This window comes from Engystomops pustulosus, chromosome 6 (assembly GCF_040894005.1).
Source record: "Engystomops pustulosus chromosome 6, aEngPut4.maternal, whole genome shotgun sequence".
In the NCBI taxonomy this organism is placed as follows: Eukaryota; Metazoa; Chordata; class Amphibia; order Anura; family Leptodactylidae; genus Engystomops; species Engystomops pustulosus.
Window position 1 is genome coordinate 163,904,774 of NC_092416.1, and position 21,511 is coordinate 163,926,284.

General features: G+C 44.7%; 1 protein-coding gene across 3 annotated transcripts in view; it reads right to left on the minus strand.

The window, feature by feature from the left end:
- The window catches only part of RALY (RALY heterogeneous nuclear ribonucleoprotein), a 119,306-nt gene that overhangs the window by 2,154 nt on the left and 95,641 nt on the right, over positions 1 to 21,511 (minus strand). For 2 of the 3 annotated variants that reach the window (XM_072112185.1, XM_072112186.1), the window contains 2 exons: positions 14,971 to 15,043; positions 6,600 to 6,647 (listed from right to left, as the gene is read on the minus strand). In XM_072112185.1, the coding sequence (XP_071968286.1) occupies positions 6,600 to 6,647; positions 14,971 to 15,043 (121 nt within the window). The remainder of the gene's footprint in view (positions 1 to 6,599; positions 6,648 to 14,970; positions 15,044 to 21,511) is intronic. The other variant, XM_072112187.1, reaches the window with a different exon arrangement.

A 21,511-nucleotide genomic window follows, 5' to 3' on the forward strand; every position in this document is an offset into this window, starting at 1 on the left:
CCTCTACAAAAGCTAGAGGACCCTGAGCTGTCTGTTAGGCCACACATTGGGCACATTTACTAAGAACAGTGCAGTCTGTACTATGTGCAGTGTCCTGTGTAGTGTGCAGGGGGCGCCAGATTCAGTTTCTCTGGAGCACGTTCTTCATAAATCTGGCGCTCCCTGCAATGCTCCGATAGAGTGCACCAACTTTTTTTTGGTGCACCTTTAACATGGGGCATGTGCAACACATTTCTGTCGTATTTTGCATGTTAAATCTGGCACACGGTCCGACTGAGCACCAGAACTCCCCCTAATTTGTGTCACATGATGGCTAGTGCACAAAACGGTCGCGTGTGACACATATATGGCACAGACAATTCTTTAATACCTGTGCTTATTAAAGAAAACTGGCTCAGGGGCCTTAGTCAATGTGCCCCATTAACTTTTTCAGTTTCTGTCTTTCGCTCCGCACCTTCAAATATCCATTTATTTTTCTGTATACAAAACCTTATGAATGCTTATTGTCTGCGTAACTAATTGTGCTCCTTAGAGGCGGCATATTATATTTCAAGCCATGTAGTGTGAAGCTGTAAAAAAAGTTGGAAAAATTCCAAATGACATTGAAATTGACAAAAAAAAAAAAAAAAACGCACCATTTTCTTTTGGGCTTAGTTTTTAAGGCTTTGACTACACACTGCAGATGAAAACTCTACTTTATGTCTTGGGTTGCTATGATGGAGATACAGGTTTTACAACGTTTTAATAGATTTAAAAAAAAATGAAAACTCTTTGTACAAAAAAAAAAATTGTGTTTTTACCGTATTTCTAGTTCCCCATGGCTACCTAGGGGGTCTGATCACATATACAAAATGCTGCTGTACTACAGTATTGCATTATGTTGTAAATTCACTGGATCTGTAAAAGTGCCTCCTTAACAGACCCTGCAATGACAGCCATGGTAGCCTGTGTTAGGGTCTTGGCTGCCATAGCATCCGGCCAACATCCATCGATAATCGGCTTTGGCTAGATCCAACATGGCTCATTCAGCACCGTCACTTAAAGGGAACCTGTCACCAGGAGACCCATTTTTAGCACTCCCCCAGTCCCCACAGAGCATAGTACATACACTGCCAAAGTGTTTTTGTATTAAAAATTGGTTTTAAAGAAAAAAACATATGTTATATTGTACCTTTCATTAGCATCTGCTGTGTGACTAGGCAGTTGCCTATTGGGAGGGGCTGGAAAGGAGCAGTTACTCCCCACCTTTGGGAAATTGCTCCTCCATGTGACCTTTTCAAATATATGAAAACACCCATCACTGGGCTTAGCGATGCCCCCTGCTCCTCTACAGCCAATCCCGAGTGAGGGGAGTTATTCATATATTTGAAAAGGTCACATGTTTCCCAAGTGTGGGGGGGAACTGCTCCTTTCCAGCCCCTCCCAATAGGCAACTGCCTAGTCACACAGCAGATGCTAATGAAAGGTACAATATAACATATCTTTTTTTCTGTAAAACCTATTTTTAATACAAAAACACTTTGGCAGTGTATGTACTATGCTCTGTGGGGACTGGGGGAGTGCTAAAAATGGGTCTCCTGGTGACAGGTTCCCTTTAAGTGTGTTTAATGCTGGTACACGTAATCGGTGCTAGCCATGGATGTTAGCTGCATAATGAAGCTAACACCCGCTGTGTATGGAGGGGGCTCTGCCCGTAGGAGGATGGAAATTGAGAGGGGGGAGATTTATCAGAAGCGTCTGAGGTAAACCTGCCTATGGAAACCAGAGCTCAGTTTTCATTTTCCTACAGCTGAACTCTGATTGGTTTCCATGGGCAACTGAAACAGTTTTACCTCAGACATTTCTGATAAATCTCTCCCTATGATCTCTAGATCACAGAAGCACAGGTCTGATCTGAAAATTAGATTTATTATCTGTGTTCCAAGGTTCCCTTTTATGGTGCACAAATTATATGGTTTATTAGACTGTGATTTTACATTGTGTCACTAAGGCCTAATATTTTGGTGCACGGCAGAAAGTTCCCGAAATGACTCTCCACATTCATGAAGCTGTTACAGAACTTGGTAGAACTTGTTTTTTGTGGGTCTAAGTGTGGACCTTTAGCAAGGTGTTGGTAAACTAGAAGCGCAGGCAAATTGTTTGGGAGAAAATGCTTAGAGACGAATACAAGTCATGAGCGTCCGAAAATGAGGAAATGTCTGCCACCGACACAAAATGAATCGGTTGCAGGTGACACACCAGAAGAAAATGGCAGCCCTAGTGAAAAAAACAGGCGCAAACAGCAGAATAAATTGTTTTGGAACAAACTAAAAGTATTATTTTGTCATGAAATACATTTTCTTTTGCCTACATTAAGTAAATCCTAAAAAGCCAAATTGTTTTAGGCATCCAGATAGTCAGTGTCCTATTTCTATGAGCAGCCAGCAGGGGGCGCTGTGACTCTATAGGTATTGGTGATGCTGCCGTCTGTGCACTTTAGGGGCTGCTGTAAAGATGACCATAACGTACATAAAATCTGTATATTTCCCTCTACGGTTTGTTACATCACCCAGATTCCAACATGACTGTATATAAACTATTTACAGACAAATAAAGCAAATCTGCTCATCACCCGGGCCTTATACCTTATATCTATCTTATGATATCTTATATATATATTATTATCTTGTATGTGACACCATTAATACTATAGATCTATTCTCCAGGTGATTACCTGCTAGCTACTGAATAGCTGCAGATACCCCGGAGGGGCAGATTGACGGAAAGGGGAGAATAAACCTGACCTCCAGTTCCAAAAATCTAAAAATACCCGCATTAAACCAATGCAGCGACTGCTGATATCCTCATGCTATGTGCTGACATAGTCAATGCAGGCAATGTCATGATAAATCTGTCAAAAGAGGCACAAAATATGAGCAGAGGTCTTGTGGTCACTGAGACTTATGTTCTCGGACCATTAAAGCTGAGAAAAACTGGACGATCAGATTAAACATCCATCAGGGTGAATGTCTTATAATGAAGATGCACATGGGCTGTTATAGAGCAGGACTGCAGAATGCAGGGCTGCATTGTGGTGGGGAAACAACAACTGGGGTTGTGCTATTATGTATTCAGATGAAGGGTACTTAAAGAGAACCCGTCATGCAAAATAACCCCCCTAAACTAAATATATTTTCATAAACTGCCATTAGAGAGCATTGCCTCTATCCCTTCATTGTCCCTCTACATGCCTGTAAACCTAAGCAATGAGGCCCTAAAGCTGTATGCAAATGACCTGTGAAATGTGCAATGAAGCATTAGCATATTCAAGCTGTCCACTCTATTCATGAGTGGGAGGCACAGCCACACCCCCAGTGCATGACTGACAGCCTGTATAATGATGTGAGGCTGTATAATGATGTGCTTCCTGGTGCTGGTGGCCACGCCCCCTGCAGCCTGTGTGTGCATGTCTGTGTATAGGAGAGATACAGCAGCTCCAGGCAGCCATGTTACAGCAGAACATGTCAGATTCATGTGTAGCTGATGTCTGTGTCTCTCACCTGTATATTAGGAGGATGCAGCATGTCAGCAGATGCAGCACACACACTAGCCATGCTTTACTATACATTACACACAGACATGAGCAGGGGGAGGAGAGGGGAGGGGTAACAGGGGTGACATCACTGCCTCTGACCATGTGACCAGCCTCATTTACATGATAAAGAATAGATGATTTTACAATGAATAATGTATGAAATAACTAGATAAAGGCTGGGATGGGATCCTTGTGAGCTGCTCCAACAGGTAGAGGTGACAAGACTAGTGGCAGAGACCTGATGACCGGTGTCCTTTAAAGGACATCTACCACCAGGATGAAGGATTGTAAACCAAGTTCACTGACATACTGGTGTGTGCCCCCTCTGGCAGGATCTGCTTTTCTTTAAGCTTCTCAAAGCCCTTGTTTTTATAAAAAAAAGGTTAAAAAATTATGTACATGATCCCGAGGGGCTCCTGGCTCCTTAGGCCGCGGTCACACGTACCGCTAGGCGTTCCGTCATACCGAGACGCTAGGGCTCAGGGGGAGGTCCTCGGCTCGAACGCATATGGGTTTCCAGGGAAACGCAAGTGATTGTTAAGCCGATCGCATGCGTTTCTCTGGAAAGGCATGTGCGTTCGGGCCGAGGACCTCCCCCTGTGCGCTAGCGTCACGTTATAACGGACGCCTAGCGGTACGTGTGACCGCGGCCTTAGCTGTTAATTGAGCCCAAAGCCCCTGAGGCTTATTTGCATAATTTGTAAAGCCTTTTTATTTCTAAAAACAAGGAGATAAGAAGAGTAAAGAGGAGCGGATCCTGCCAGAGGGGGCACACACCAGAATGTCAGTGAACTTGGTTTGTAGTCCTTAAAGGGGTATTCCCACTTTGGCAAGTTAAAGTTATTGTTTGTATGATGAAAAATAATATAATATCCCAATATACTTTCTGTATCAATTCCTCACGGTTTTCTAGATCTCTGCTTGCTGTCATTCTCTAGAAAGCTTCTATGTTTGCTACCAGTGGACAGAAATCTGACCATGGTCACACAGGTGCACCGCTCGTTATATCACAAAGAATAATCAGAGGTGTGTGATATAATGAGCCGTGCACCTGTGTGACCATGGTCAGATTTCTGTCCACTGGAAATTAACAATGAAGCTTCCTATAGAATGACAGCAAGCAGAGATCTGGAAAACCAGGAGGAATTGATATAGAAAGTATAAAGGAAATTTGTATAACTTTTTATTATTCAAAAAATATCAATAACTTGTTGAAATGGGAATATCCCTTTAATCCTGGTGGTAGATGTCCTTTAAAGGGAGTCTACTACCTGCCCCAAACTTTATAATCTGTTGTCAGCATGATGTAGAGAAATAAACTGTGATGCCCAAAAACCATTTATTATTTCTGTCCATTATGCCATGTATGAGATATTGAATCCAGTTGGTGCATCGGGTCATGTCCCCACTCGGAGCACTTCTGCTGCTGTCTGAATCACTACCCTCTCCTTTAGATATTAATAATAATTCCTTTATTTATAGAGCCCCAACATATTCCGCAGCGCTGCACAGGGCTTGCCAGATCTGTCCCTGTCCCCATGGGTCTCACAATCTAATCATCCTACCAATACATTTTTGGAGTGTGGGAGAAAGCCTGAGGAATCCCATGCAAACACGGAGAGAACATACAAACTCTTTTCAGATGTTGCCCTGGATGGGACTTGAACTCAGGACCTCAGCGCTGCAAGGCTGTAGTGCTAAGCACTGGGTAGATAAGCAGGACATTTATCTGGTGAGAAGTATGGGCTGACACTTGGAGTAGAGAGAAGTGATTAAGGCGGATACAGCAGTGCTCTGTATGCCGTGGACGTGACATGGGGGCACCAACGGCCTCATTAGCATAAGGATTGAAATGGGAATTTCTCAGAAATGGCATAATGTAGAGCAATAATAGAGGGAAGCTGGGAATCACAAAGCATTTCTCTATGACATGCTGCGGGTAGATTATAACGCTTGGGGAGGAGGAAGTCTCCTTTTAACCTCTGCACTGCTATAGCTATGGCTATGCACAGTTGCCTGGTCTTTGATTCCTTGGGCCCTTTCCACACTAGTAAGTGTGATGTGTCCAAATCGCATCACACCCGGCGTGTGCTGGCTGCAACATCCGGCATGTCAGCATGTCAGTTCAGTTTCGTTTGTCAGCGCTCGGGCCGGGCGTTCCAGCGAGTGTGACACAAGTTGGACGCATTACACACTCACTCGTATGTGAGGCAGCGCGGTGGCTTAGTGGTTAGCATTACAGCCTTGCAGCGCTGGGGACCTGGATTCAAGTCCCAGGGTCAACATCTTCAAAGAGTTTGTACGTTCGCTCCGTGTTTGCGTGGGTTTCCTCCGGGTCTTCTGGTTTCCTCCCACACTCCAAAACATACAGGTAGGTTGATTTGATTGTGAGCCCCATGGGGACAGGGACCGATTTGGCAAGCTCTGTGCAGCGCTGCGTAATCTGTGTGCGCTATATAAATAAAGAATTATTATTATTATTATTATTAAGGGGCCTTATTCATGTCCTTTCAGTGCACCAATTACTCAGGAGTAGGAACAAAGGGAAAGATATCAAGGTCTGCATTGGAATGATATAATTTGTTTCAATTGTGCTTAGTTGACACAGAGATGACGCTAAGTACGGCACGTCACCTATGAGACCCCTGATTAACTAGCAAAGATGGGTGTGTGTAGGGTTTAAGGGGGTCAATTTATGAGCTCGATGCTATTTCTAATAAATATAATATACGTTCTTTTGTATTATTTTGCTCTCTATCCCCCCATGTCCCCTGTGCCAATCCTAATTCTGCTTAACCCACCCAGATAGACCTTTTGAGCACCTTCTATCCGGGTAGGTTGGGCGGGGGTGAGCACATTATTGGTGGCCCTCCTGTCGTGCCGCTTGACAATGCAGAGATGTGATTGCATTTTGTAGGCTCTGATTTCTCTCCTCTCCCCCCACCCCCCCCTGCCGCTTGAATGCAATTCACACTGTGACGGAGAACAAAAATAGGTCATAGTGCGTCCGCGCAGCTTCACTCACCTCTCATAAAAGTCATCTCTGTAGTAATCAAAGTCCAAATCGTAGCTGCTGTGAAGAGAAGAGAGAGAATTTTAAATTGCAAGCACACGGGGCCAGAAAAGCTGTGTTAGCTAGGTAGGTAGGGGGATAAGTGTCTGCACAGCAAAGCATCTCCTGCAGCCTATTTCATGTACGCATTACCCCTATCCCCCAGAGGACCCCCCCCCCCCCCCCCCACAGCCTTCCATCCAGCTGACTTCACAGCGTTGCCCCCGGTATCTGCAGAGCACTAAATTACACATTAAAGATGTCATTTATATTTAACCTGTCGTCTGCTGGGAGACTCGTCTAGCATGCCAGTCACATTCTGCAGCTCGCTCTACTTCCATATTACAGCATCGATTATTATAACGTTTCTATACCAAGGTCATCTCCATATGAGATATAGTATAAAATACTGCATATACAGACACTGTAGAGTAGTACCAAGCATCACTAAGGGAGTCCATATGACCTCTAACCTAGGGTCACAGATAAGGTTACTATGGAACACTCTCATCCACTTCCTGGAGCCATGCACTTAATGCCATAAATGATCTGATAAGGTCTCATTCAGACAGGCGTGTCCATTGCGTGTGATATCCGTGTGCAGTTTGTATTGTGTCCCCACATCCATTTGTCATCAGTTATTTTCACATCTCACTCTATTTTCTGCCCCGTCCAGTTGTTTAGTTAGCGCATCCGTATGCTGTCTTTTTTTCTGGATCCATTGACTTCTATGGAGGTATGCGGTCCGCATGTCAGAGAAAAAATGTTCACATGTTGATTTTTTTTTTTTATAAAGCTTATTATTATGTGCATTTCTCTCACAGATATGCAGATAGTGAGAAAAAAAACTGCAGCATGACCTGACTCATAGGAATCAATGGGTAAGTAAACACCCATTTGAATGAACCATAAATTAGGCAAGTGGCTAAGTGGGGAGAGATGGGGGGGGAGGCAAATTGGACATGAACAAGGCTGCTGTATTCAGGGGGCTCTGTAAGTGATGTTTACATGTCCCCATACATAGTTAGGCTACATTCAGACAATGTATGCCTGCCGTATATACGTCCCCCATACGCGTGTGTGAATGCAGCCCTAGGGCTATGAATTTAAATGACCCCTAAGACGACAGTACAAGTGCAAAGTACCTAAATCAACAGTACAGGTGAATATAAGCAACTTAGTAATACTAAGAGAAAAGTGCTACTTTCTCCACTTACTTGGCTCCTATCCCTACTCCTTCCTCACAAAACTTTAGCTTTGGACATTGGCTTTGAAATATCTGCTGAATTTAAGAAATCAGGTCAAAGTATTGTCATTCACTTCCTACATAAGGAATCTACCATCAAAGCTCTTACTCATAGATCCAGGCGCCATGACTGTGGTAATCATCTTATATTTGTTCTACAAGGCCTCCTTCCTTCTGAAATCAACATTAAAGATTATGCTTTTGAGCCAGAAGGCCTCTTTGGGGGCATTACCAGAAGCCCTCTGTGTTATAGATTCACATGCTGTTACACTGTCTCCCCCTGCTCCCTCAGCACTTCCCTCTTCACTTTGCTTGGGAAGTGGGAAATGCTCTTGTACAGTGTAACAACCTGTAATGCAACTACACAACAGGGCTCTGGTAACACCCACAGAGCCCTTCTGGTTCACTGATACATGGATATTACCACAGTCACGGTGCCTGGATCTATGAGTTAGTGTTTATCTCTGGTTTATCATGATTGATTTTTATGGTAGATTTCCTGTAATCCCTTACCGATATTGGACGTAGTACTACGTCATGGTCGGCAGGGACGTCCCGCTTCTGGCACCCACTGCTGAACGGTTCCGGTGGCAGAAGCCGCAGGTGTTGGTTTTTCTTATAGCCGACACTTGCCGCTAACACCCACAATTGGAGTTTAATGTTAGTTATCCAGTATTTTTGCTGTTATGACTATGTGTTGAAAAAGTAGAACATTTTGAATTTCGAAAATCAAGAATTTTTTTTATAAATAAATGCAAAACATACCACAAAAATTTTTCAACTAACATGAAGTACAAAGTGTCCTGAGAAAACAATTCCAAAACCACTTGGATATGTTAAAGCGTTCCAAAGTTCTAACCACGTGTGTCGTGTCAGGAATGTGAAAAGTGGCTTCACCAATAAGGGGTTAAGAAACTTTGGAGGAGCTTCAAAGATCTATGTTGAGGACAGAACCACATACAGTATATAAGAATTGCAGGACTAAAAATCCATGTTTATCTCTTCAAACCAATGTCAAACTTGGTGATTTGGGGGGCCCCTCAAAAACCTTAGGCCTCGGGCTGCCACCTTTATTATAATCCATTACAGGCGGTCCCCTACTTAAGGACACCCGACTTACAGATGACCCCTAGTTACAGACGGACCCCTCTTCCCCCTGTGACCTCTGGTGTAGCTCTCTGGATGTTACTATAGTCCCAGGCTGCAATGATCAGATGTAAGGTGTCTGTAATAAAGCTTTATTGATAATTCTTGGTCCCATTACAGCAAAAAAAATTGAAACTTCAATTGTCACTGGGGCAAAAAAAACTTTGTCTAGAACTACAATTATAAAATATACACTTTCCACTTACATACAAATTTAACTTAAGAACAAACCTATGGGCCCTATCTTGTATGTAACCCGGGGACTGCCTGTACTGCACTGTATCCATCCACAAGTTTACAGAAAACTGAGAATTAAAGAAAGACATTTGCAATGAAGTGAAGTAAAAAAATCGCACATTTTGACCAGAAGTAGTGTTACTCCTCATGTACACCCCCCTGTACTACTGATTATGTAAAGTTTAATGATAGGTGATGAAGAAAAGCTTAGCCACAACTGATAAGATATGCTATCACACAGGACACCATATGGCGGTACGCTGGATGCTGGAAGCTTCCTATTATGGACCTGCAGGCCTTTTATGTGCCAGATCACATGTACAGGGCCTCATCCATTTAGGTTCTGGTGTAGGAAATTGTTAAACGAATTGGCCACTTTACCTCATGTTGTTTGTAATGTGTAAGTGTGGGTTGTGGAGGTTCATGATATTAGATAATTTACCAATATACATCTATTAATAGTTCTGCTTCACTTTCTTGATATGTAAAGTGAAGCCTCCTGTTTTTTAACTCATCATTCCTGACCATAAAATGGCCGCAGATGGAGGGTCATGTGATCTATAACTGTCCATGAACAATTGCCCTGCCAGGACCTTCATGAATATAAGATCACGGTCCTGATAGGCCAATTGTTCATGGACAGATAGAGATCACAAGACCCTCCATCTGCGGCCATTTTATGGTCAGGAATCTCTGGCTGATGAGGTAATAGATTTATCATCAAGTTTCTGAGGTAAAACTGTTCTAGTTGGCCATGGAAACCAATCAGAGCTCAGCTTTAATTTTATAAATAACTGTAGGAAAATGAAAGCTGTGCTCTGATCGGTTGCTATGGGCAACTAGAACAGTTCTGCTCTAAGAGACTGATGATAAATCTCCCAGAGGCTTCACTTTACATATCAGGAAAGCGGAGCAGAACTATTAATAGATGTATATTGGTAAATATACGGATGCCTCACAAAGCCATTGATTTCTATGGGTGTTTTCACATTGGCTTGTATTTTCACTGATCCGTTGTCCGTGGAGAAAATGATCAGCAATGTTAAACCTTCTTTTTGCAGAGACGAAACGCAACGGATGCGCAACTGCAGCTGAACATCAACGCCAATGTGAATGAGCCCTTACACACACATTACAAAACACATGAGGCCAACCCCTTTAATTTAGCCAGTTTTTTTGCAGTTACCATCAATGCTGTAACTGCTATTAGCATTGCTTGGTATGGGGACGGGGTGTACATTGTAACGTGGCCTTTGTATCCGTGCAGTTAGTATGAGGCGCATATTAAACGCTCCGCTCGGCACTTCTATCACGAGCCCCTATTTGATGGCTGGCCTCTGCACAGCACGATGTGGGTTACTGTAATGATGCTGTTTAACCAATTCTCTTTTGAAGTCATCTGTAATTTACGCTCAAAGCGGCGCGATTTTACAACTTAATGGGATTGGGTTTAGATTTTTTTTTTTGTACCAGAGCCCCGATAAATCCTTAATATGAGAAATCCAATAATTATTTTAATTGCCATTGAAATGACTGCAAAACCGCTACAGATTTCTTTCACACTTTCAGCCTTTCTAATTGGTTTTAAAAGATAATTGTGGCATGATAACCCTTTCACAGCCGGAGGGAAATCTCTGTGCAAAGAGGGGCTTTGTATGACTGTTTTATTGAATTCGTGGTTCTGTTTTAATGGTCACCCTAAAGTCACAAGCTCCTAGTTACAATTACTGGACCAATGGCAAATCAAAGATAAGATGTTAAAGGGAACCCGGCAAAGATAAACCAGGGACACTAACTCATAGATCCAAGCACTGTGACTGTGGTGATCTTCTTATATCTGTTATCCACGGCCTCCTTCCTTCTAAAATCAACTTTTAAATTTATGCTAATGAGCCTGACCCTCTGTGCTGTAACTGCACTGGCTGTTACACTGTGTAGGAGCATTTCACCCCTGCCACTGTATAAGATTATAGCAGGCAGATGGATGGGGGAAGTGCTAAGGGAGCAGTGGGAGGGGGAGACACATTGGGCACATTTACTAAAAACGGTGCAAACTACACTATGTGCAGTTACCTGTGTAGTGTGCAGGGGGTGCCAGATTCAGGATTTCTTGCTCCCGTCCTTAATGAATCTCGCGCCCCCTGTACTGCTCCGACAGAGTGCACCAACTTTTTTCGGTGCACCTTTTACATGGGCCGACTGTGCACCAGAACGCCCATTTTAGTGCAAAAATTTGTGTTGCATAAGGCAAAGGGCAGCCGCACCACAAAAGGGTCCCGTGGCGTAGACACTTCTTAAATACCTGTGTAAGCAGTTTGCACAGAAAAGGATGTGCAAAGTCCTACAGAGAACTGGTGCACGGCCGTTAGTAAATATGGGCCAGTGTTTCAGCTTGTGAAGCTACAGCACTGAGGGGCCCTGGTAACTGCACTCGTAAACAAAATGCTTAAAGTTGATTTAAGAAGGAAGTATTCCATTGATATAAAAAATAACGTCCAATTTATTTTCCGGACATCTCAGGGTGCAACGGGGATACATCGTTCTCATGATCCATGGGGGTCCCATCACTGAGACCCCCACCGATCAGCAAGTGAAGCCCTATCCATTGGATGGGGCCTAACTTGCAATGATGAGACAACCCCTTTAACAAAAAAAATATATATTATTATACCTATATATATTATATATTATATATATACACTCACCGGCCACTTTATTAGGTACACCTGTCCAACTGCTCGTTAACACTTAATTTCCAATCAGCCAATCACATGGCGGCAACTCAGTGCATTTACGCATGTAGACATGGTCAAGACAATCTCCTGCAGTTCAAACCGAGCATCAGTATGGGGAAGAAAGGTGATTTGAGGCCTTTGAACGTGACATGGTTGTTGGTGCCAGAAGGGCTGGTCTGAGTATTTCAGAAACTGCTGATCTACTGGGATTTTCACACACAATCTCTAGGGTTTACAGAGAATGGTCCGAAAAAGAAAAAACATCCAGTGAGCGGCAGTTCTGTGGGCGGAAATGCCTTGTTGATGCCAGAGGTCAGAGGAGAATGGGCAGACTGGTTCGAGCTGATAGAAAGGCAACAGTGACTCAAATCGCCACCCGTTACAACCAAGGTAGGCAGAAGAGCATCTCTGAACGCACAGTACGTCTAACTTTGAGGCAGATGGGCAACAGCTGAAGACCACACCGGGTGCCACTCCTTTCAGCTAAGAACAGGAAACTGAGGCTACAATTTGCGCAAGCTCATCGAAATTGGACAGTAGAAGATTGGAAAAACGTTGCCTGGTCTGATGAGTCTCGATTTCTGCTGCGACATTCGGATGGTAGGGTCAGAATTTGGCGTCAACAACATGAAAGCATGGATCCATCCTGCCTTGTATCAACGGTTCAGGCTGGTGGTGGTGGTGTCATGGTGTGGGGAATATTTTCTTGGCACTCTTTGGGCCCCTTGGTACCAATTGAGCATTGTTGCAACACCACAGCCTACCTGAGTATTGTTGCTGACCATGTCCATCCCTTTATGACCACAATGGGGCACATTTACTTACCCGGTCCATTCGCGTTCCAGCGGCGGCTTCTCTGACGAGCGTTCGGGTCTTCCGGTGATTCATGAAGGTCCTGCGCCCGATGTCCACCAGGTGGCGCTGCTGCGCCGAAGTCCGCCGAGGTGCCCCGGAGTTCATCGTCTTCATCGTGGTGCATGTGAGTATGGCCCGTGCGACCAATTTTTTGTTTCAAATGCGGCGGTTTTTCCGAATCCGTTGGGTTACCGTTCGGCCACGTCCCCGATTTCCATCGCGTGCATGCCAGCGCCGATGCGCCACAAAACGATCGCGTGCGCCAAAATCCCGGGGCAATTCAGGGAAAAATCGGCGCAAATCGGAAACATTCGGGTAACACGTCGGGAAAACGCGAATCGGGCACTTAGTAAATGACCCCCAATGTACCCAACATCTGGGTACAGCAGGATAATGCGCCATGGCATAAAGCTGGAATCATCTCAGACTGGTTTCTTGAACATGACAATGAGTTCACTGTACTCAAATGGCCTCCACAGTCACCAGATCTCAATCCAATAGAGCATCTTTGGGATGTGGTGGAACGGGAGATTCGCATCATGGATGTGCAGCCGACAAATCTGCGGCAACTGTGTGATGCCATCATGTCAATATGGACCAAAATCTCTGAGGAATGCTTCCAGCACCTTGTTGTATCTATGCCACGAAGAATTGAGGCAGTTCTGAAGGCAAAAGGGGGTCCAACCCATTACTAGCATGGTGTACCTAATAAAGTGGCCGGTGAGTGTATATACAGGCAGTCCCCGGGTTACGTACAAGATAGGGTCTGGAGGTTTGTTCTTAAGTTGAATTTGTATGTAAGTCGAAACTGTATATTTTATAATTGTAGATCCAGACAAAAAAAATTTGGCCCCAGTGACAATTGGAGTTTAAACATTTTTTGCTGTAATGGGACCAAGGATTATCAATAAAGCTTCATTACAGACACCTTACAGCTGATCATTTCAGTCTGGGACTATAGTAAAACATTCAGAAAGCTTCATCAGAGGTCAGAGGGGTCTGTCTGTAACTATGGGTTGTCTGTAAGTCGGGTGTCCTTAAGTAGGGGACCGCCTGTATATATAGATCAATAAAATCTGGCAGAAATCCCATCAATAGGCTGAGATAAAAATAATGTACATCTGTTCTCTTGGAACACTCTGACATGCAGATATGTAATACACTTAATATTGTGCCAGGTTTAAAAGGAATCATCTAAGATTAGAATATCAAAATCTGCTTTTCTTTCAAAATCAGCACCGCTCATGCCTATTGGCTGGTTGTAGTAGTGCAACTCAGACCCAATAGAAGATAGAAATACATTTTTTTTAAAACTTTCCCAGCCTCATACTTTCTTTTTCTTGGTCCTATGTTATTTTATATTACAGATAGAACTGATGTATATTAAAAAGAATTCTCTACATGTGCCCCAGAATCCTGCATAAGCTCCTCCTCTTCTTCTATGTATTTTGTATAGATGAAAGACAACTGGACGGAGCAGTAGCCAACATGCTGTCCTCTGCTGTCTGTTGTAAGGCAAACAATTTTTTTGATTTTTTTTCAGATTATATCTCAAGTTCTCTTGAAGATTTCTGTTTACCGTCAGTCAATTGTCACCAGCAGATGGAGCAATCAGATAAGGAAGAGACAAAGTAGACTCAAAGCTATTATATTGCTATATCGATATCTGTATCAACAAGTTCTCCAGTTGGATCAGCCAAGGCAGGTCCTGCAATGCCAAAACGAGCAGTGAACCAGCTTTTACTATTTACCAGTCGGGTTTCACTGCCCCCTGTTTATGGCTGGTTGTCACTTCTATACTCATTCTACTAAAATGAGGTAGTGATGTCCCTGGTGTAAAAGCTATTATAGCTAGATCGCTCCCTTTCATAGTGAACAGATGTTAATGTCCATGTTTTTACACTTTTTAAGTTGCACCCATTTCCACCAAAATCAAATCCTTAAAACCCCTACAGTGCTTCCAGTAGAGCGAGACTCATAGTCAGACTCAATGTGGCCTCAATGCAATTACCCCAGCACTACTCACTAATACATTGCTACACTAGTTGTAGATCACTAGGTGGTGCTGGTATATGGTCGTTGGAGGTATCTAGTATTATATTAGTAGCAGAAATCATTCTCTCACCTGTACAGGGCAGCGGTGGCGCGTTTCAGTCCTTTGGGCCTGTTGGGTTTGGGCTCCCCCGCCATGTTGATGTCTGTTGATTGAATGAAGATATATTGAATTCTCAGAAAGGTCATTGCTTACAATTTGTTTTACTCACATAAAACTTTGTATCTGACCACGTCAGCATTTTCTTTTGCTTTGTCTGTTCCATAAACAATATATTCTGGTGTCATTGGTTTATTACTTGTTGGATTTTATGAAAGCTAATTACTAGGTGTCACTGTCCCTTTTGAATAGAGCATTGGTAGGGTTCTTACTATGGTCCATATGGATCTTACTCTGGACTGGATCACTGTACTCTGGTCTTAGACTTGACCACTAGATTACAAGGTGATGTTGCATTTGACTCAGGTTTTGACCCAAATAGTGTAAGACCTGGTGGTCCAGTAAAGGGCAATGGCATTTGTATCTGCCTGGAACACTTCTTATGAAATTGGTTCACAAAAACATTTATTTAGACTGCCATGCAGATGCGTGATTGGCAAAGTAATATTTCTTACTTCCTGATCCTAACAAAATGCCTCTCATTCACCTAAACTAGTTTCCTATACTGTACTGAAGAGATGCAAACACACCGAAACAGCTCTGTCTACAGTTGGGAATCCGTTGCTTCTGAAATAGACATAATGTTATGGCTTTTATCCTGCATCATGTCATTAGGATTCCTAAAAGTCATGCTTAATGTTAAGGGTGCTGCCTGTGGCCGGCATTTTGGTGAATGCTTTATACCTTACAATTGTCTGTACCTTATATATATGAAAAATAATAAAAAATACAGTTAAACAAAAAAAGAGGGGTGCCTTACAAAGTAGCTAAGAGGCAATGTTTTCCTTATTCCATCCTGGAAAATATATTTGCATTTTTCAGAATCCCAATGACTGGAAGTTACCACTTACCTGCAAGGAGGCCTTAATTGGCAAAGTATCCTTAAGAAGAAGTCTTACTTCCTAACCCTGAGGTTTTAAGTTATCCTATTGTTTGCTCTGAAGTCAAAGGATCACTATACAGAGACTAGGACAGGGGGGATACCAGCATTTGACTCAGTAGGATGTGCATATCTCCAAACATAATAAACACCAGGTAATATTATACTTTATAAATAAACTTCATGAGTTTGCAATTGATAGTTTATACATTTTTAAAGGGAACCTACCACCACAAATCTACCTATAAAGGTAGATTGGATGGTAGGTGGATCAATAGGACGTGAGGATAGCCCTTTTAAGGGCTAATCCTCACGTCCCTGCACTTTTTGGAAACTTTTATTAGACTTGTATGCAAATTTTGTTATGCGGCTACTTGGGCGTGGAGTAGCCGCATCTGAGGTTACATGACGCGGCTACTCCACGCCCCGGTAGCTTCTTTTCTCCTCCTACTCACGATCTTCGGCGCGCTGCTCCTCGTAGCTGCGCGCCCTCGTCCGACGATCCTGCCGTCTGCGCATGCGCAGAACAGCAGGCCCGGGACTGCACAGGCGCAGGCCCGGGAGCTGCACAGGTGCGGGACTGCTGTTCTGCGCATGCGCAGACGGCAGGATCGTCGGACGAGGGCCGAAGATCGTGAGTAGGAGGAGAAAAGAGGCTACCGGGGCGTGGAGTAGCCGCGCCATGTAACTTCAGATGCGGCTACTCCACGCCCAAGTAGCCACATAACAAAATTTGCATACAAGTCTAATAAAAGTTACCAAAAAAGTGCAGGGAAGTAAGGATTAGCCCTTAAAAGGGCTATCCTCACGTCCTATTGATCCACCTACCACCCGATCTACCTTTATAGGTAGATTTGTGGTGGTATGTGCCCTTTAACATTATGTAAGTTTAAAAAAATACATTTCATATTATTATTTTATCCATAGGATTGCATTGTCTGCTTTTAGCTATAATAATTTTAGCTAGATAGGGTTTGCGGGTTCTATCTTAAGGATAGGTCGTTGATGCATAATATGTGGAAAAACCCTTTAATCTCTCAATATGATTTGGAATGGGGTCAGTAACTATAGAACCTCGAAGAATCACGAAAGAAAAAGCACAAACTCCTGAGAGACTGAAAACATTTGACTTTACAATATATAACATTTTATAAGGCTAAAAGTAAGCTACAATCTCAAATAAATCTAGGCACAGACGTGCCACAAGCTGGATACACCAGAGCCTGAATGCCGACGCAGAACAGATTCAAGTCTTAATACTGAAAGGTAAGGTGACAGCGATGGAGGAAAATCCTGGAATTGAATCTGATAAGAACTTTCTATTCACTGACCCAATGACTTACTCTATAGACTCTACGACATGATAGAGTTGTCTGCACAAAGACAGTCAGATTTCTGCTTAACATTATGTCCAGTGTAAATTTTTGGGTAGAATTCTGTACAAAAACCTACCCTGCACATTGATGTATGAGGCATCTAGAAACAATTTAACTTATTTGGGAACCCTAAAAAAAATAAAGCTGTAACCAGGCCACGGTCATGGGTCCTGACACCTGTACTTTTTATCCATTGTACAACCCAACGGAGAGACTTACATGGAATTGTCTAAAATTATAATTTTTGAAATCATGTGCAAATAGTCAAAAAAAAGAATCCTAACTCACCTTTCTGTTTTCAGAGGAATCCAGCTTTGCCTCTCCATCAGTCCCCCCACTTACATGTAAGCAGAGACTGGGGTGTCTGTTTAGAGGCAGCTCTGGATCCCTATAGAAGGGACAGGGGAGTACGAAATTTTTTATTCTAGGGGTTTTTTTTAGAACTTTCAATACCCATTAAAGGACATCTACCATCAGGATGAAGGATTGTAAACCAAGTACACTTACACGCTGGTGTGTGTCCCCTTCGGCAGGACCTGCTTTTCTTTTAGCTTCTTATGCTCTTATCTTTACAAAAAAAAATGCTTTAAAAATTCTGTAAATGAGTTTGAAGGGCTCCGGGTTCCATAGATTTTAATGGAGCCTGGAGCCCCTCAGGCTCATTTGAATAATTTTGAAAGCCTTTTTTTCATAAAAGTAATTAGAGATGAGCGAACATGCTCGTCCGAGCTTGATGCTCGGTCGAGCATTAGGGTACTCGAAACTGCTCGTTACTCGGACGAATACTTCGCCCGCTCGAGAAAATGGCAGCTCCCGCCGTTTTGCTTTTTGGCGGCCAGAAACAGAGCCAATCACAAGCCAGGAGACTCTGCACTCCACCCAGCATGACGTGGTACCCTTACACGTCAATAGCAGTGGTTGGCTGGCCAGATCAGGTGACCCTGGGATAGACTAGCCGCTGGCCGCGCTGCTCGGATCATTCTGTCTCTGGATGCCGCTAGGGAGAGAGCTGCTGCTGGTCAGGGAAAGCGTTAGGGTGTTCTATTAGCTTACTGTTAGGCAGGAGTGATTCAACAAGAACCCAACAGCCCTTCTTAGGGCTACAATAACGTTCTACTTTTTTTATTTTAATTTGCATCTTTTACCATTTTGTGAGGAATTAGCAGGGGGACTTGCTACCGTTGTGTTTAGCTCTTAGTGGCACACATATCCATAGCAAAGACCGAAGTGGGAAAATTCAGTAGGGGTTGGATTTCTATTAGGCAATAACTCAGTGTCATCTCATCTGGCATAGTAGTGTGCTTCCTTTGATACTTGGCTAGAAAATAGCCATAGGAGAATACAAACAGCTTCTTGAAGCCTACAGTAGCGTTCTATATATTTGATTTCTGGTTGATCTGCTGGTGGCTGTAGTTTCTGCAGTGCATGTACTTGCCAATTCTGAGCAATTTGTAGTGAGACTTGCGACCGCTGTGTTCTGCGCTTAGTGGCGCACATATCCATAGCAAAGGCCGAAGTGGGAAAATTCAGTAGGGGTTGGATTTCTATTAGGCAATAACTCAGTGTCATCTCATCTGGCATAGTAGTGTGCTTCCTTTGATACTTGGCTAGAAAATAGCCATAGCAATAGGATAGGATTGTTTGGTTTTAAAAACTCAAAAAAAAAACAAAAAACACAAAAAAAAAAAAAAAACACAAAAAAACACCAAAAAAAACAAAAAGAAGTAAAAAAAAAAAAAAAGTTATAACTCTCATTTTAAAAATGTTTAACCCGAGGGCTAGGGGTAGAGGACGAGGGCGGGGACGAGGGCGTCCAACTACTGCAGGGGTCAGAGGCCGTGGTCCTGGGCGGGGTGAGACACCACCTGCTGATGAGGGAGCAGGGGAACGCCGCAGAGCTACACTCCCTAGGTTCATGTCTGAAGTTACTGGGACTCGTGGTAGAGCACTGTTGAGGCCAGAACAGTGCGAACAGGTGATGTCGTGGATTGCTGACAATGCTTCGAGCAATTTGTCCACCACCAGTCAGTCTTCCACGCAGTCCACCCATGTCACCGAAATCCCCACTCCTCCAGCTCCTGCACCTCAGCCTCCTCCCCCCCAGTCTGCCCCCTCCCAGGAAAATTTGGCATTTGAACCGGCATACTCTGAGGAACTGTTTTCTGGACCCTTCCCACAGTCACAAACCACTTGTCCGGTTGCTGCTGAGCAATTTTCCGATGCCCAGGTTTTCCACCAGTCACAGTCTGTGGGTGATGATGACCTTCTTGACGTAGTGGAAGTGTGTAAAGAGGTGTCCGACGATGAGGAGACACGGTTGTCAGACAGTGGGGAAGTTGTTGTCAGGGCAGGAAGTCCGAGGGGGGAGCAGACTGAGGGATCGGAGGATGATGAGGTGACAGACCCAAGCTGGGTTGAGAGGCCGGGTGAACACAGTGCTTCTGAGACGGAGGAGAGTCCTCGACCTGAACAGGTTGGAAGAGGCAGTGGTGGGGCCAGACGGAGAGGCAGGGCCAGAGCTGGTGCATCAGCGCCACTGTCAACTAGTGAAGCTCCCGTGGTGAGGGCTCTTGCGGCGAGGGCTAGATCTTCAGAAGTGTGGAGGTTCTTTAAGGAAACACCGGATGACCGACGGACTGTGGTGTGCAACATTTGCCAAACCAGGCTCAGCAGGGGTTCCACCACTACTAGCTTAACTACCACCAGTATGCGCAGGCATATGAATGCTAAGCACCCCACTCAGTGGCAACAAGCCCGTTCACCTCCGGCCGTGCACACCACTGCTCCTTCCCCTGTGTCAGCTGCTAGTCAGCCCCCTGCCCAGGACCCTGGCACAAAAACCCCATCGTCGCCTCCACGATCCTCCACAGCATCCACCAGCGTTCAGCTCTCCATACCCCAGACGCTGGAGCGGAAACGCAAATATAGTGCAACCCACCCGCACGCCCAAGCCCTTAATGTGCACATCTCCAGATTGCTTAGCCTGGAGATGCTGCCCTATAGGCTAGTAGAGACCGAGGCCTTTCGCAACCTCATGGCGGCGGCCGCCCCTCGGTATTCGGTCCCCAGCCGCCACTACTTTTCCCGATGTGCCGTCCCAGCCCTGCACCAGCACGTGTCAGACAACATAATCCGTGCCCTGACCAACGCCGTTTCTGACAAGGTCCACCTGACCACGGACACGTGGACGAGTGCTGCCGGGCAGGGCCACTATATATCTCTGACGGCACATTGGGTTAACTTGGTGGAGGCTGGGACCGAGTCTGACCCTGGGGCTGCTCATATACTGCCGACGCCGAGGATTGCGGGGCCTACCTCGGTCCAGGTGTTTCAGGCCTACTATGCCTCCTCCTCCTCCCACCCCTCCTCCACCTCCTCCTCCGAACTACCATCCGTGGGCACGGCGCCATCAGTCGGTAGCTCTAGGCACAGCAGCAGTGCCGTCGCTAAGCGACAGCAGGCGGTGCTCAAACTGCTGAGCCTAGGCGACAAAAGGCACACCGCCCAAGAGCTATTACAGGGCATCACGGCGCAGACTGATCTGTGGCTGGCACCGCTGAACCTCAAGCCGGGAATGGTTGTGTGTGACAACGGCCGTAACCTGGTGGCGGCTCTGCAACTCGGCAGACTGACACATGTGCCATGCCTGGCCCATGTGTTAAATCTGATAGTTCAGCGTTTCCTCAAGACATACCCCAATCTGTCTGATTTGCTCACGAAGGTGCGCCGCATCTGTGCGCATTTCAGGAAGTCCAGCCCAGATGCTGCCACTCTCAGGGCAGCGCAGCGCCGCCTCCAACTGCCCGCTCACCGACTGTTGTGCGACGTGCCCACGAGGTGGAATTCAACACTGACCATGTTATCCAGAGTTTACCAGCAGCGCAGAGCGATTGTAGACTGCCAGATGTCAACTTCCACCAGAACTGGTAGTCAGGTCAGTCAGCTTCCTCAAGTCTACAATGAGGAGTGGACGTGGATGTCTGATATCTGTCAGGTGCTGAGTAACTTTGAGGAGTCAACACAGATGGTCAGTGGCGATGCCGCCATCATCAGCCTCACCATCCCGCTGCTTGGCCTGTTGAAAAACTCTCTGGTCAGCATGAAGTCGGAAGCTTTGCGCTCGTCACAAGAGACAGGGGAAGAATATTCCCTTGTTGTTAGCCAAAGCACCCTCAGGTCTGTTTCTCAGCGCATATCG